At 44.7% G+C, this 14,830-nt stretch overlaps 1 protein-coding gene across 12 annotated transcripts in view; it reads left to right on the forward strand.

Moving 5' to 3' along the window:
- The window catches only part of CLOCK (clock circadian regulator), a 114,653-nt gene that overhangs the window by 78,743 nt on the left and 21,080 nt on the right, over positions 1 to 14,830 (forward strand). For 11 of the 12 annotated variants that reach the window (XM_024101604.3, XM_024101597.3, XM_024101603.3 and 8 more), the window contains 2 exons: positions 1,449 to 1,538; positions 8,532 to 8,652. In XM_024101604.3, coding sequence (XP_023957372.1) covers positions 1,449 to 1,538; positions 8,532 to 8,652 — 211 coding nt within the window. The remainder of the gene's footprint in view (positions 1 to 1,448; positions 1,539 to 8,531; positions 8,653 to 14,830) is intronic. The other variant, XM_024101606.3, reaches the window with a different exon arrangement.

Consider the following 14,830-nt stretch of genomic DNA (forward strand, 5'->3'; position numbering starts at 1 on the left):
ATTGAAGTCACCATCCAGTTGCCGCTGGGAGATTGGAGGGGTCCTTTGTGGTGCCCTGTCAGGACTCCCTTTATTGCATACATTACTCATTGGGGCAGGCTCAGTGATTCATTTGCTGGACTGCGGGGTACATCTGAAGGGGCTGTCCCTTGGCCCAGCAAAGAGGAGTGTTAGGTGCCTCTGAATCCCAGGAGGGCACCAGCCCCACCACCACCGGTGACCCTACTCATCCTGTTCCCCATCCTCTTTCCTCTTCAACATCCAGCAATCCTGTTCAGTGCAGAGAGTGGCTCCCCAGTTGTGCCCAGCTGAGTGGGTGGATCCCGCCTCTGAAACCCACTGGGTGGGGCTCGGGTGTGGGGGTTGAGGCGATCTGAGGGAGCCAGGAAGAGGGCCCATCTCAGGGGGAGATCATCCCTTCCCCTGTTGTCCTGTCCCCACTTGCTCCAATTGCCGTTCTATTACCCTTGTGTATTGAGCCTACCCCTGCTCAGTAACAACACCAATGAAGTCTGGGTGCTAGTAACAGGGCAGTAAGCTCAGCAAATGCAAGTCATGGGCCCAGGACCTCCCTCTTGACCCAGGGAAGGGCAGAAGGCTTCTCATATGTCAACTGGTGGAGGGGGTGTTGCTAAACTTACTTCCTCACCACCTCCATTTCTGTTTTCCTTAAGTGGTATGTTACCATGCAAGGATAAGGATTTCCACTGAAATCAGTGGGACTACTACTATAATTTTGGTTGATCAGGTACTACTCCAAATAACGAGGATGCCAGAATTGTGCTCTTAATTAGGAATGTTAAAGCTTACACAAATTTTAAACCACTACCAGTAATTAAAGGAGCCACAGGTAAGTTTTATTAAAACCCATGGCCTTCCCATTTCTTAATTTTAAACTGAGGTGGTGAATATTTATTTTCTACTCAGTTTCTTTAGGAAAGAATTGGAACTTCAAAGATTTTAATAATTGAAATCTATCATTTCCTCCTTCTCTTTCTACCCTTCATCCTTTTTCCTCTTCCCTCTCTCCAATTTTCTGTGCCTATTATTATTTTCTCCTTTCTTCAATCTCCATTTTCCCATTTAGCACTATCTTGCTTCCTTGTCATCCCATGTTCTTTTTTAAAGACTAAAATTCTAGTAGGGTAGGGGTGGGAGAAGAGGGAAACAAACCTGCCAATAGTTAGATCTATCTCCTAGCTGAAGTTTTGTAAATTATAGATGGCTTTTTGAGAACACAACAGTATGAAAAATTATAATGGTAAAGCTGATATAGTACAAATAATATTCAAAGGTGTTAGTGATAACACACGCTCCCATTGTTTTTAGAGTAAGTAAAATGAAGTCAATCTAGCGTTCATTCTTAAGTTAAATATAGATTTTTTGATTTGTCATGTGCATTGTACTGTGTTCCTTTTCATTTAACTGCCCATTATGTTTAATTTCAGGCTCTTGATGGTTTTTTTTTAGCAATCATGACAGATGGAAGTATAATATATGTGTCTGAAAGTGTAACTCCCTTACTTGAACATTTGCCAGTAAGTATGAACTGCTTCCAGTAAGATATCAGCGTTAGTCTATGGACTAGGTTTTGCTGCAAGCACTATTAACCTTCCACCTCTCAAAGCACTTGGAGCACAGACAATGTATGTTCTGTCCTGAAACCTCTGTTTTTCCTCTAAAACACCTCCCCCCCCCTTGTTATTGATGTGTCCCCAATCTTAATCTCCTCAATTGGAAAAGTGGAATAAACACTCTCCTCAAATGCCACTGTTACTATTATTCCATTACTCATCAGCTGAGACTGCTAAAGAGAAGCATGCTTGGTACTCTTGAAACTACTGTCCACTGATCTTTAATTACCCTGGTCACTTCCCAAACTCGGGACTCACCAGGAACAAATATGCTGTTACTGCTTGACTGGGCTGACTCTTATGTCATATTTGTATTGCATCTCATTCATCTTTATTTGTACTGCTAATCTCATTGATATATTTACTCTCTAGTCCATGCTAGTATAGGTGTCACCTGGGAGTGTTACTCTTCTGAAACCAAAGCTAATAGTATTTTAAAGTGAGAACAGTGCTTTTATAAAATTCTTTATCAATTATAAACCTGAGGCGGAAAAAATGTGTCAATCTGAAACTGATTTATAAATGTCTATAAAATGTATCCACATTGACTAGAAATTTCTTACCTATGGTTCTGCAAAGCAAAAAGTTAATCTCTGAACGGGGTTAGAATGAGAACTTGTCTTAAAATGAGAAAATGTAAATGGCTCAATTTTCCAGCTAAACCAGATTAACATTTCCTCAACTCCAGAATGTTTGTTCCAGAGGGACAACTTTTAAGTTCGATTTTTTTCTTTTTAAAACATATCTTCTGTGATTGTTTTCTTTGGAGATTTTGTTCATGTATTTGTGCATATAAACAGTATCAATAATACTTTGTTGTTATCTAAGAAGAGCTCTGTGAAGCTTGAAAGCTTGTACCTTCCACCAACAGAAGTTGGTCCAAGAAAGGATAATACCTCACCTACCTGGTCTCACCTCTATTTTTGTTTTTCAAGATGAAGATTTTAAATCTTTGGTGCCACCAAGAGGCAAAAATGTGTACTGATATTTTAAATCAACAGTACACAATTTGATTCCAATGCTTCACTATTTGAAGTTATCAGAGCAAAGGAAAGACAGTAGGTTCCAGTATGCTTTTACATGTGTATCTGTGTTGTGTTTACAGTAACATTTATTTCTTTTTCAAGTAGTGTCCCTGTCGGTGATTCACGTCAGGGGCACCTGCCACTTGATTGGAGATTTTTTATACTAGTGTCTACTGCCATGCCGAGGCTACATGGGGCTGTGTGGGCCCTTCTCAACTGCCTTCAGCCTGAGACAGAGTCTACTGTGTGCCTGTTTGCTCTATAATTAGTTAATCATCTTATAGTCTGTATAGTTGGAACAGCTGTTCCTTTTATTTTCATTTCCTTTAACTAACTAACTATTTAAAAAAAAAACATTTTATTACTATGTAGTTAGATACCAGTTAATAGCTTTCCCCTTCTAGAGGTCATTTTTTATTATATTACTCAGGAATGCCACGCTCTCCTGAGTTCAAATGGTGCCTCTCCTGCAGTGAGGTGATTACCATTCAGTGACTGACATTCCCCGTGCCTCCACTGTTCGGGAAATAACACATATCCCCAGTAAGTGCAAGATCAAGTTTAAACTCCTGGTGATGAAGCAAGCTTTGTGCCCATCTTTGGATTCTAGGGCGAAGGACCATCCTGTACGTAGACCTTCCCTGTACGTAGATTAGCGTAGTACTGCTAGTGCCCTGTCCACATCAGGACCTTGGTCATTGGAGACTGCTACAGATGTAGGCGGTACCATAGCACTAAGTATATCTAAGGTACCAAAATCCTCAGTAGAGGTAGCCTTGATATCTGCCTGTAAGCAGAAGGAGGTAAGGAGTAAATCTCCAAGAAAATCTCGGTCACTGACCCATAAGAAGACTACGGAGACTTCAGGTCCCAAGGGGAGTTACATGCAAACTCCAGGTGATGCTAATACTGCAAAAGCAAAGAGGAATTGGATGTCTAATGCAGTGTTGTTGTAGCCATATTGGTCCCAGGATCTTAGAGACAAGATGGGTGAGGTAATATCTTTTACTGGACCGACTTCTGTTGGTGAGAGAGACAAGGTTTTGAGCTTACACAGAGCTTTTCTTCAGGTCTGGGAAACTAACTCAAAGTGTCACTGCTAAACTCAAGATTTGAACAGATTGTTTAGCATAAGTAGTTAACGCTTATTTTAAGGGACCAGTCAAGATGATTGTTAACACACCTCCAGTCATAGGCAGGAAAGGTGGGGAGGTTGTTAGTGGGTTACAGATGATTCAATAAGCCATAATCAGTATCTCTATTCAGTCCATGATTTTTAGTGAGTAGCAAAGTTATGAATTTAAGCTCCTATTCATAACTTTTCTAAACACTAAAAATCATGGTCTGAATAGACACCGGATTTATGGCTTATTGCAACAATCTGATATGTTGCACACTTTGACATCTTTGAGGATCACCAGTCCAGTTGAAGCCCATTAAGACTGTTTAGCACTGTGGTAGCTGTGGTTTCCCTGCCAGGGAATCAGGGTTTCTATTTTTTCACCCAGCTCCAGATTCTCTAGTAGTGGAGGCTGTTAATGAACAAGACAGACATCATGGCTCGAAGTCCACCCCACAAGTAAGGGCCACAAGAGACTATCTTTTTGGTCACAAGTCTTACTCTTCCGCCATGCTTCCGAGTAGCAAACCATCACGTGCTCATGGCCAAATAGAACTATTTAAACAACAAAGAGTCTGGTGGCACCTTAAAGACTAACAGATTTATTTGGGCATAAGCTTTCGTGAGTAAAAACCTCACTTCTTCGGATGCATAGTCTTTAAGGTGCCACCAGACTCTTTGTTGTTTTTGTAGATACAGACTAACACGGCTACCCCCTGATACAGAACTATTTAAGTTACAACAAATTTAATTTGTTTATTGAGCACTTGCCAGAGGAACATCATGAACAATTTAAGGCAAATGTAAAAGGGTCAGCTCCTGGCAAAGACATTGCGTTAGCTGCTGCAGATATGTCATCATGGTCTATATCCACTGGAGTGGTCCTGAGAAAAGCATCTTGGCTTCAGCTGTTGGTTTCCCCAAGAGAAGTCCAAAGTACCATTGATAACCTTCCTTTTGATGGTGGCAAGCTCTTTGTGGACTTGATGGATACATCTCTCCACACTTTAAAGGACTCGAGAGCCATGCTGTTATCCTTAGGGATTTATATTTCTGTAATAGAAGGAGATGTAATTGGTCTCAGATGGCACAAAAAGCATACCCAGTCCTGTGTTCAACTTATCGTAGGCCATCTGAGCCCCCGGCTGAGAGACCAAGATATTCTAAGAAGAAACCTTTCAGCTACAGCCACATCTTCTCAGCCATGTACGTCCTCCAAGCAACAGTTTTGATGGTGTGGTCGGGAGCATCAGACAGAGGTTTATACCTGCAACCTCCTACCCCTCCCTTCTCTCAGATGTCATCTCTCCCCTTTTGGAGACTGTATGGGTTTTGGAAGCCATAACATCTGGTTAAACTATCCATTTCAAATCCATCCCTTGTACCCATTCCTCCTCCCCATCCTTCTTCAGGAACCCTTCTTGCAATCAGTTGCTGGTGCAAGGTGTTACCTCTTTTGTGTTTAGGAGCGATAGAACCAGGTCCTGTACTAGCACAGGGCAAGGGGATTCTAATCAAAGTACTTCCTGATCTCCAAAAAGAATGGTGCCTGGAGGCCAGTTTTACATCTCATGTCTCTCAACAGATATGTAAAACAGCAGATATTCAGGATGATGACCTTCGCAGCAATAATTCCCTTGTTATATATAGGGGATTGGCTTGCAACTCTCGACCTACAAGGTGCATATTTTCATGTTGCTATTCACCCTTCACACAAGAAAGTTTTTTGTTTTCTAATCAACAACGAGCACAATCAATACAGGGTGCTCCCTTTCAGCCTATTTCTGCCTCGAGGGTATTCTCAAAGATTCTGGTGGTAGTTGCTGCCCATCTATGTCATCTGGTTATAATCATTCTCCCATATCTGAATGATCAGTGCAGATCATTTTAGGAAGTCTTGGCAGTAGTAAAGATGTGTTCTCTTTTTCACAGCCTGAGACTTCAAATCAACCTTGATTTTTGATTCCAATACAGCGCCTAGACTTCATAGGAGCGTCCCTGTATGCAGCGACTGGCAGCGCCTACCTCCTGTCCAGCAGATTTCTCACACTAATGACTCTCATCTCAGGGATCAGGACAGACCTCAATTAACAGGAAAAGATTGTCTTCAGATGCAGGGACATATGTCAGATTGCGTTTTTGTAGTGCAACATGTCAGATAATATCTCTGAGGTCTACAGGAGTGGCTTTGAACAGTTTGAAGAAGTTTACAAATCAAGCAAGCACTGCCTAGGAAGATTGGGGGACTGACAGTAATGGGTTCTGCAGTCACTCATCAGTGTAGGTGTCCCATTCTTTCAGAATCCCCCTACCATAGTGATAACATTGACGCTTCACTTTTAGGTTGGGGGGCACATCTGGGACTAATAAGGTGCAAGGCAAATGGTCTCTACAAGAGCAGCTTCTTCACATCAATAATTTGAAATTGAGAGCAGTCAGAAATGTTTGTCTACGCTTTCTGCCTCTAATCAGATCCAAGTCAGTAAAGATAATGACAGACAATGTGACATGCATGTATTCTATCAACCATCAGGGAGCATGTTCCTATTTTTCTGTGCCAAGGTGATAAAACTCTGGAATTGGTGTATAGCCAATCAGATAGTTTTCTCAGCTTCTTGCCTCCCAGGTATACTGAACATCATGGCAGATGACCTCAACAGACATTTCTTTCTAAATTACAAATGGGAACTGGACTCTTGAGATCTCCACACAATAGTCTTAGCTTCGGAATTCCCCGAGGCTGATCTGTTTGCCACTGCAGCCAACACAAAATACATCAGGTATTGCTTCAGAGGGGGTCTCAATCCCCAATTGCTAGGAGATGCTTTTCTCCTCTCATGAATGAAGGGGCTTCTTTGTGCACATTCACTGACGCCGTTATAGTTAAAGTTCTCAACAAGATCAAACAGGATTGGGCCAGAGTTGTACTGATTGCACCAAAGTGGCCAAGATAAAATTTGGTATTCCTATCTAATCAGACTCGTCTTATGCTCTCTGTGGTGACTTCCATTCATTCCTTGTCTACTGACTGAGGATGCCAGTCAAACACTTCACCCCACCCTGCAGATTCTGAGGCTCCAAACATGGCTCCTTGGTTCTCGAGAATAGTGGTATCCTGTTCATCAGCGATACAACACATAATGTTAAGTAGTAGAAGAGACTCCACAAGAAATACTTACCTTCAGAAATGGAAAAGATATTCTCTTTGGTGTAACAGCAGTTGTCAGATTTTGTCAACTTGATCTCTTCCTAGGGTATTGGATTACCTGTTGGAATTGAAAACATCAGCTCTTTCTATGAATTCCATTAGAGTACACTTAGCAGCTCTTCCATTAGGTACACTTAGCTTTTCGCACACCCATAGGTTTTTTTTGTTCTTCACTGACCCAACCATAGCAAAATACCTAAGAGATTTGTTGAATCTTTCTCCACAAATCAGAGATCCTACTCCTAGCTGAGACCTTAACCTAGTCCTTAATTACCTTATGAAACATCCTTTTCTGCCATGAGCTCTGTGTTGTTTATTAGATTTACCTATGAAGACAGCCTTCCTGGTAGCCATCACTTCTGCCTGAAGGGTTTGAGAATTGGGGGCTTTAATGGCAGACCCCCATTTATGGTCTCACCAGAAACAAAGTTTCGCTATGGGCCCATCCAATATTTTTACCTAAGGTGTCCTCAAAATTTCATATTAATCAAATCATTCATCTCCCATTTTTTTCTCCAAAACAACATGGGACTAGTCATGAAGCTATATTCCATACACTAGATGTCAGGAGGGCATTACTCTTTTATCTAGAGAGAGGACCAAACCATTTAGAAGATCTCCTAGACTGTTTGTATCCACTGCAGACAGAAACAAGGGTTTGGTCATTTCAAAATAGAGGTTATCAAAGTAGATCTCTGTATATATTAAAATCTGTTACAACTGAACTCATGTTCAACCCCTTTGAGAGCAATAGCACGTTCCACAGGAGCACCAAGTACTTCTGTAGCCTTACTTAAGGATGTACTGGTTGCAGTGGCAACTTGGTACTCTGTTCATGGTTTCTAATCATCATGCCTTGGTGTCTGCAGCTAGATCAGATGCTGCTGTAGGCAATGCAGTTCTCTTCTGTATTGGACTCTGCTCCAAATCTCCTGCCTCCTTAGGGGGGATATTGCTTGGGAGTCTCCTGAAGTGGAGCACCCATAGGAACACTGCTTGAAGGAGGAGAGGTTACTCACCTTGTTCAGTGACTGCGGTTCTTCAAGGTGGTATGTCTCTATGGGTGCACCACTGCCCACCCTCCTTCCCCTCTGCTTCTGTGGGACTTCGTAGTGTTGAAGGAACTGAGGGTGGTTCACCCACACAACCCCGTATAGCCTTGGTACGGACATGAGGATCTGTGGGACACATGCGTGGGCTGAATGGGCAATGCTACCAAAAAAATTTTGATCAAAGGTTCAGGATGCAGGCACACCTGATGTGGAGCACCCACAGGGGGACACATTTCAAAGTTCTCCAGTTACTGCACAAGGTAAGTAACCTCTCCAACAGTGTCAAAAATCTGTGCAATCAAGAGGTGATCACTTCTTGCAAAATGGTATTTTGTTCCTCAGAAGTTGCTTTTGCTGAATCTATAATGTTTTTGTATGTTTGTTTTCTCATCCCTGACCTCTTTAATTACTTTACATTAAAACAATGGGCTTTGCAAAGATGTCATGTCTTGCATTATTAAAATGTTTCTGAAATCTTTTTTTCTTTTTCAGTCTGATCTTGTGGATCAGAGTATATTTAATTTTATCCCAGAGGGGGAACATTCAGAGGTTTATAAAATACTGTCTACTCATCTGCTGGAAAGTGATTCATTGACCCAAGAATATTTAAAATGTAAGTTGTATTGCTAAAAAATCTGGTAGATGTGGGAATCTTATCATAGAGTCTTTATATGGGCAACTCAGTTTCAGTGGAAGTAAATGCTTATGGGATTTCAGGGTGAAACGTATAGGTCTTAAAGGAAAAAGATGAGTCATTTTATTCTCTGAAGTAAATCAATATTTTATTTTAAAATTTCCCAATGACCAGAATAACATTGCATGTCATAAACATTTCCAAAACACAGGGAAAGTATTTCTGTTTATAATTTATTGTCACATAATCATAGCAGCTGGAGAGAATAAAGACCTATTATGTCATACACCATTGGAATCATACTTCCAGGCACTTCCCATTAGGCAGCTGTCCATGGAAACTTCCCTAGTAGGAGTTCCGCTCTTCTGTAGCTTCTCTGCAAAGCTGAAGTATGGAGAGTGAGTGCTGCTGAGCCTTTCCAAACACAAATCCCATAGTTTCCTCTCCACTATGTTGGGTAATTCCATGTTGGGGAAAAAATAAATGCCATAAGCCATTTTTCTCCATTGCAGCATGTATATTAAATTTTTTATTAAATATGTTGTTTGTGGTAGTGTTGTTGCCATGTTGGTCCCAGGATATGAGAGAGACAAAGTAGGTGAAGTATTATCTTTTATTAGACCAACTTCTATCAATGGAAAGTTCAAGCTTTTGAGCTATACCAACCTCTTCTTCTGGTCTAGGAAAGGAAATCAGAGTGTCTGAGCTAAATACAAGTTGAGGACAGATTGCTAAGCATAAGGGAAAAGGGGTAAGGCATGTTGTAGGAAGCCACTTGAAAGGAAATCTGCAACTGAGGATTATATTGTTATGCATAGGGGGTTTGAAGAAGGTGATTAGGGATAGTATGCGGTGGGGTGTGTTACAAATTATTGTAATGAGTCCTAAAACTAGTGTCCCTATTGCATCTATAGTTTTTAGTGTCTAGCAGATTTATGAATGTAAGTTCCCAGGTTCAGTTTTGAAGGTGCTATGCAGGTTTCCTTTGAGGATGAGTTTTGAAAGATCAGATAGGGAGCGATTGCTTTGTGAAAAGTTTCTGTCCACAGGTGATATGGTATTTTTATCTTTTATAATTTTTCTGTGTGAGTTCATTTAAAACCATAGTGATATCTGGTTTCACCCACAAAGTTATTATTGAGGCATTTGATGCACTGGATGAGGTACACCACATGTTGTGATAAGCATGTTTAGGACCCATGAATTTTGAAAGGTATATTGTGCGGGGTGTTGATCATTGTAGAAGTGATGATATGTCTGCAGGTTTTGCATCTGTTGTTCTCGCAGTCTGGTGCCAGTTTGAGTTGGTGAGTTCTGGTTTGTAGGGAGCTTGCTTCAGATGATTAGCTTGGTGAGATTGAGGGATTGTTTGAAGATCAGAAGAGGAGTTCAGGAAAAATTTATTTCAGGATATGGTCCCCATCAACTATAGGTGTAATTGTTTGATGGTACCCCTTATTGGTTCCCGGGGGAGGGGGGGTGGTAGGTGAGAGCTAGGGGTGTGCGGTCAGTGGGGTGTGTTTTTGTTTGTTTGTTTTTTTGCTGTATTGGAGCAGGTTCTCTGGGGGATTTGGATGGCCCTTTCCATGATGCAATCTACTTCTCTGATGGAGTGTTCTTGTTTAGTAAAGGCAGTTTTATGTGTATTTAGGTGAATATTCTGGACTTCCTCTTCAGAGCAAGTTCTGTGGTATCTGAGTGGCTGGCAGTAGATAACAGATTTTTTGGTGAGTCTGGGGTTGTTTCTAGATCTTTGGAGATCAATATGGTGATCCCTGGGTTTCTTGTGGATAACTGTTTGTAGGATTCCATCGTTGAATCTTTCAGAGTAGCATCCAAAGAAGTGGGCTGTAGTCCACGAAAGCTTATGCTCCAATAAATTTGTTAGTCTCTAAGGGTATGTCTACACTACGAAATTTATCGAATTTATAGAAGCCGGTTTTATTGAAATCGGTTGTATACAGCCGATTGTGTGTGTCCACACATAAAATGCTCTAGGTGCTCTAGTCGGCGGACCGCGTCCACAGTACGAGGCTAGCGTCGATTTCCGGAGCATTGCACTATGGGTAGCTATCCGACAGCTATCCCACAGTTCCCGCAGTCTCCGCCGCCCCTTGGAATTCTGGGTTGAGATCCCAATGCCCGGATGATGCAAAACAGTGTCGCGGGCGGTTCTGGGTACATGTCGTCAGGCCCCTCCCTCCCCCGTCACAGCAACGGCAGACAATAGATTCGCGCCTTTTTACCTGGGTTACCTGTGCAGACAACAGGGAGCCCGCTCAGCTCAGCTGAGCTCACCGTCACCATATGTCCTCTGGGTGCCGGCAGACGTGGGACTGCATTGCTACACAGCAGCAGCTGCTAACTGCCTTTTGGCGGTAGACGGTGCAGTAGACTGGTAGCCTTCATCGGCGATCTGGGTGCTGGCAGCCGTGGGGCTTGCCTTTTGGCAGTAGATGGTGTATTACGACTGTTAACCGTCCTATTACAAGTCGGGTCATCGCACATTAGCAGAGTCTTCCCCGAGCAGCCGATCGTGCAATAGGCCTGAAGACCATCGTCATACACTAACTGCCAAGCGCCCCGTATTTGCTGCCAAGCACCCAGAAAGATGCCGAGGGCTATCAGTCACGCTGCACCGTCGTCTTAAGATGTAAAAAATAGATTTGCTCTGTATTCATTTGCTTCCCCCTCCCTCCGTCAAATCAACGGCCTGCTAAACCCAGGGTTTTCAGTTTAATCTTTGGGGGGGGACCATTCTGTGTGACAGTTGTTTGTGTTTCTCCCTGATGCACAGCCACCGTTCTTGATTTTAATTCTCTGTGCCTGTACGCCATGTCGTCACTCGGCCCGCCCTCCCTCCTTCCCCTAGTCCGTCAGATACTACTTTCGCGCCTTTTCTTTGAATTCTGGGTTGAGATCCCAATGCCCGGATGATGCAAAACAGTGTCGCGGGCGGTTCTGGGTACATGTCGTCAGGCCCCTCCCCCCTCGTCACAGCAACGGCAGACAATAGATTCGCGCCTTTTTACCTGGGTTACCTGTGCAGACAACATACCACGGCAAGCATGGAGCCCGCTCAGCTCAGCTGAGCTCACCGTCACCATATGTCCTCTGGGTGCCGGCAGACGTGGGACTGCATTGCTACACAGCAGCAGCTGCTAACTGCCTTTTGGCGGTAGACGGTGTAGCATGAGTGATAGCTGTGGGGCTGGCAGCCGTAGGGCTGCATTGCACCAGCCCCTTGCCCTTTGGTAGGCGATGGTATATTATGACTGGTACCCATCGTCGTCATACTGGAGTGGCTGTCAATCATGGCCACCTGGGCAGACATGTTTCGATGATGATGGCTACCAATCGTAATATACTATTTTCTGCCAATTGCCCAGTATTGTCTGCTAAGCACCCAGAAGAGGCCGAGGGCGATGCTGGGTGCTGGCGGACGTGGGGCTGTCAGACGTGGGGCTGCATTGCTACACAGCAGCAGCCCCTTGCCTTTTGGCAGACGATGGTATATTATGATTGGTATCCATCATCATCGTACTGGAGAGGCTATCACTCATGCTGCACCGTCGGCTGCCAGCTTAAGATGTAAAAAATAGATTTGTTCTGTATTCATTTGCTTCCCCTTCCTCCGTGAAATCAATGGCCTGCTAAGCCCAGGGTTTTCAGTTTAATCTTTGGGGGGACCATTCTGTGTGACAGTTGTTTGTGTTTCTCCCTGTTCCTGTACCTGTACGCCATGTCGTCACTCGGCCCTCCCTCCCTCCCGCCCTCCCTCCTTCTCCTGGTCCATCAGATACTACTTTCACGCCTTTTTTCTGACCAGGCGCCATAGCTAGCACTGGGATCATGGAGCCCGCTCAGATCACCGCAGCAATTATGAGCACTATGAACACCACGCGCATTGTCCTGGAGTATATGCAGAGCCAGGACATGCCAAGGCGAAACCCGGACCAGCCGAGGAGGCAATTGCAGCGCGGCGACGAGAGTGATGAGGAAATTGACATGGACATAGACCTCTCACAAGGCACAGGCCCCAGCAATGTGGAAATCATGGTGTCACTGGGGCAGGTTCATGCCGTGGAACGCCGATTCTGGGCCCGGGAAACAAGCACAGACTGGTGGGACCGCATCGTGCTGCAGGTATGGGACGATTCCCAGTGGCTGCGAAACTTTCGCATGCGTAAGGGCACTTCCATGGAATTTTGTGACTTGCTTTCCCCTGCCCTGAAACGCCAGGATACCAAGATGAGAGCAGCCCTCACAGTTGAGAAGCGAGTGGCGATAGCCCTGTGGAAGCTTGCAACGCCAGACAGCTACCGGTCAGTCGGGAATCAATTTGGAGTGGGCAAATCTACGGTGGGGGCTGCTGTGATCCAATTTGCCAGGGCAATGAAAGACCTGGTGATAGCAAGGGTAGTGACTCTGGGCAACGTGCAGTCAATAGTGGATGGTTTTGCTGAAATGGGATTCCCAAACTGTGGCGGGGCCATAGACGGAACCCATATCCCTATCTTGTCACCGGAGCACCAAGCCACCGACTACGTAAACCGCAAGGGGTACTTTTCAATGCTGCTGCAAGCCCTGGTGGATCACAAGGGATGTTTCACCAACATCAACGTGGGATGGCCGGGAAAGGTAAATGATGCTCGCGTCTTCAGGAACTCTGCTCTGTTTCGAAAGCTGGAGGAAGGGACTTTCTTCCCGGACCAGAAAGTGACCGTTGAGGATGTTGAAATGCCTATCGTGATCCTTGGGGACCCAGCCTACCCCTTAATACCATGGCTCATGAAGCCGTACACAGGCAGCCTGGACAGGAGTCAGGACCTGTTCAACTACAGGCTGAGCAAGTGCCGAATGGTGGTGGAATGTGCATTTGGACGTTTAAAAGCACGCTGGCGCAGCTTACTGACTCGCTCAGACCTCAGCGAAAAGAATATCCCCATTGTTATTGCTGCTTGCTGTGCGCTCCACAATATCTGTGAGAGTAAGGGGGAGACCTTTATGGCGGGGTGGGAGGTTGAGGCAACTCGCCTGGCCGCTGATTACGCGCAGCCAGACACCAGGGCGGTTAGAGGAGCACAGCAGGGCGCGGTGCGCATCAGAGAAGCTTTGAAAACGAGTTTTGTGACTGGCCAGGCTACTGTGTGAAACTTCTGTTTGTTTCTCCTTGATGAACCCTCCAAACCCCCCCCCCCCCCGACCCGGTTCACTCTACTTCCCTGTAAACCAACCACCCCACCCCACCCTCCCCTCCCCAATTCGAGCACCGCTTGCAGAGGCAATAAAGTCATTGTTTTTTCACATTCATGCATTCTTTATTAGTTCCTCACAGAAGTAGGGGGATAATTGCCAAGGTAGCCTGGGATGGGTGGGGGAGGAGGGATGGAAAAGGACACACTGCATTTTAAAACTTTAACTCTTATTGAAGGCCAGCCTTCTGATGCTTGGGCGATCATCTGGGGTGGAGTGACTGGGTGGACGGAGGCCCCCCCACCGTGTTCTTGGGCGTCTTGGTGAGGAGGCTATGGAACTTGGGGAGGAGGGCTGTTGGTTACACAGGGGCTGTAACGGCGGTCTCTGCTCCTGCTGCCTTTCCTGCAGCTCAACCATACACTCGAGCATATCAGTTTGATGCTCCAGCAGACGGAGCATTGACTCTTGCCGTCTGTCTGCAAGCTGACGCCACCTATCGTCTTCAGCCCGCCACTTGCTCTTTTCATCCCGCCATTCAGCCCGCCACCTCTCCTCTCGTTCATATTGGGCTTTTCTCATCTCCGACATTGACTGCCTCCACGCATTCTGCTGTGCTCTATCAGCGTGGGAGGACATCTGCAGCTCCGTGAACATATCGTCCCTCGTCCTACGTTTTCTCTTTCTAATGTTCACGAGCCTCTGCGAAGGAGAAACATTTGCAGCTGATGGAGGAGAAGGGAGAGGTGGTTAAAAAAGACACATTTTAGAGAACAATGGGTACACTCTTTCATTACAAGGTCGCATATTTCGGCTTGCAGGCAGCCATGGTAGGCCACAGTGTTTTGGCTTTTTTAACCTTTTTAACATGCGGGAAAGGTTGCAAACAGCAGCGCATTTCACATATCAAGGATGAATTGGGTTGTCCATTTAAAATGGGTTTTCAATGTAAAAGGAGGGG

The sequence above is a fragment of the Chrysemys picta genome, chromosome 5, assembly GCF_011386835.1.
Source record: "Chrysemys picta bellii isolate R12L10 chromosome 5, ASM1138683v2, whole genome shotgun sequence".
In the NCBI taxonomy this organism is placed as follows: Eukaryota; Metazoa; Chordata; order Testudines; family Emydidae; genus Chrysemys; species Chrysemys picta.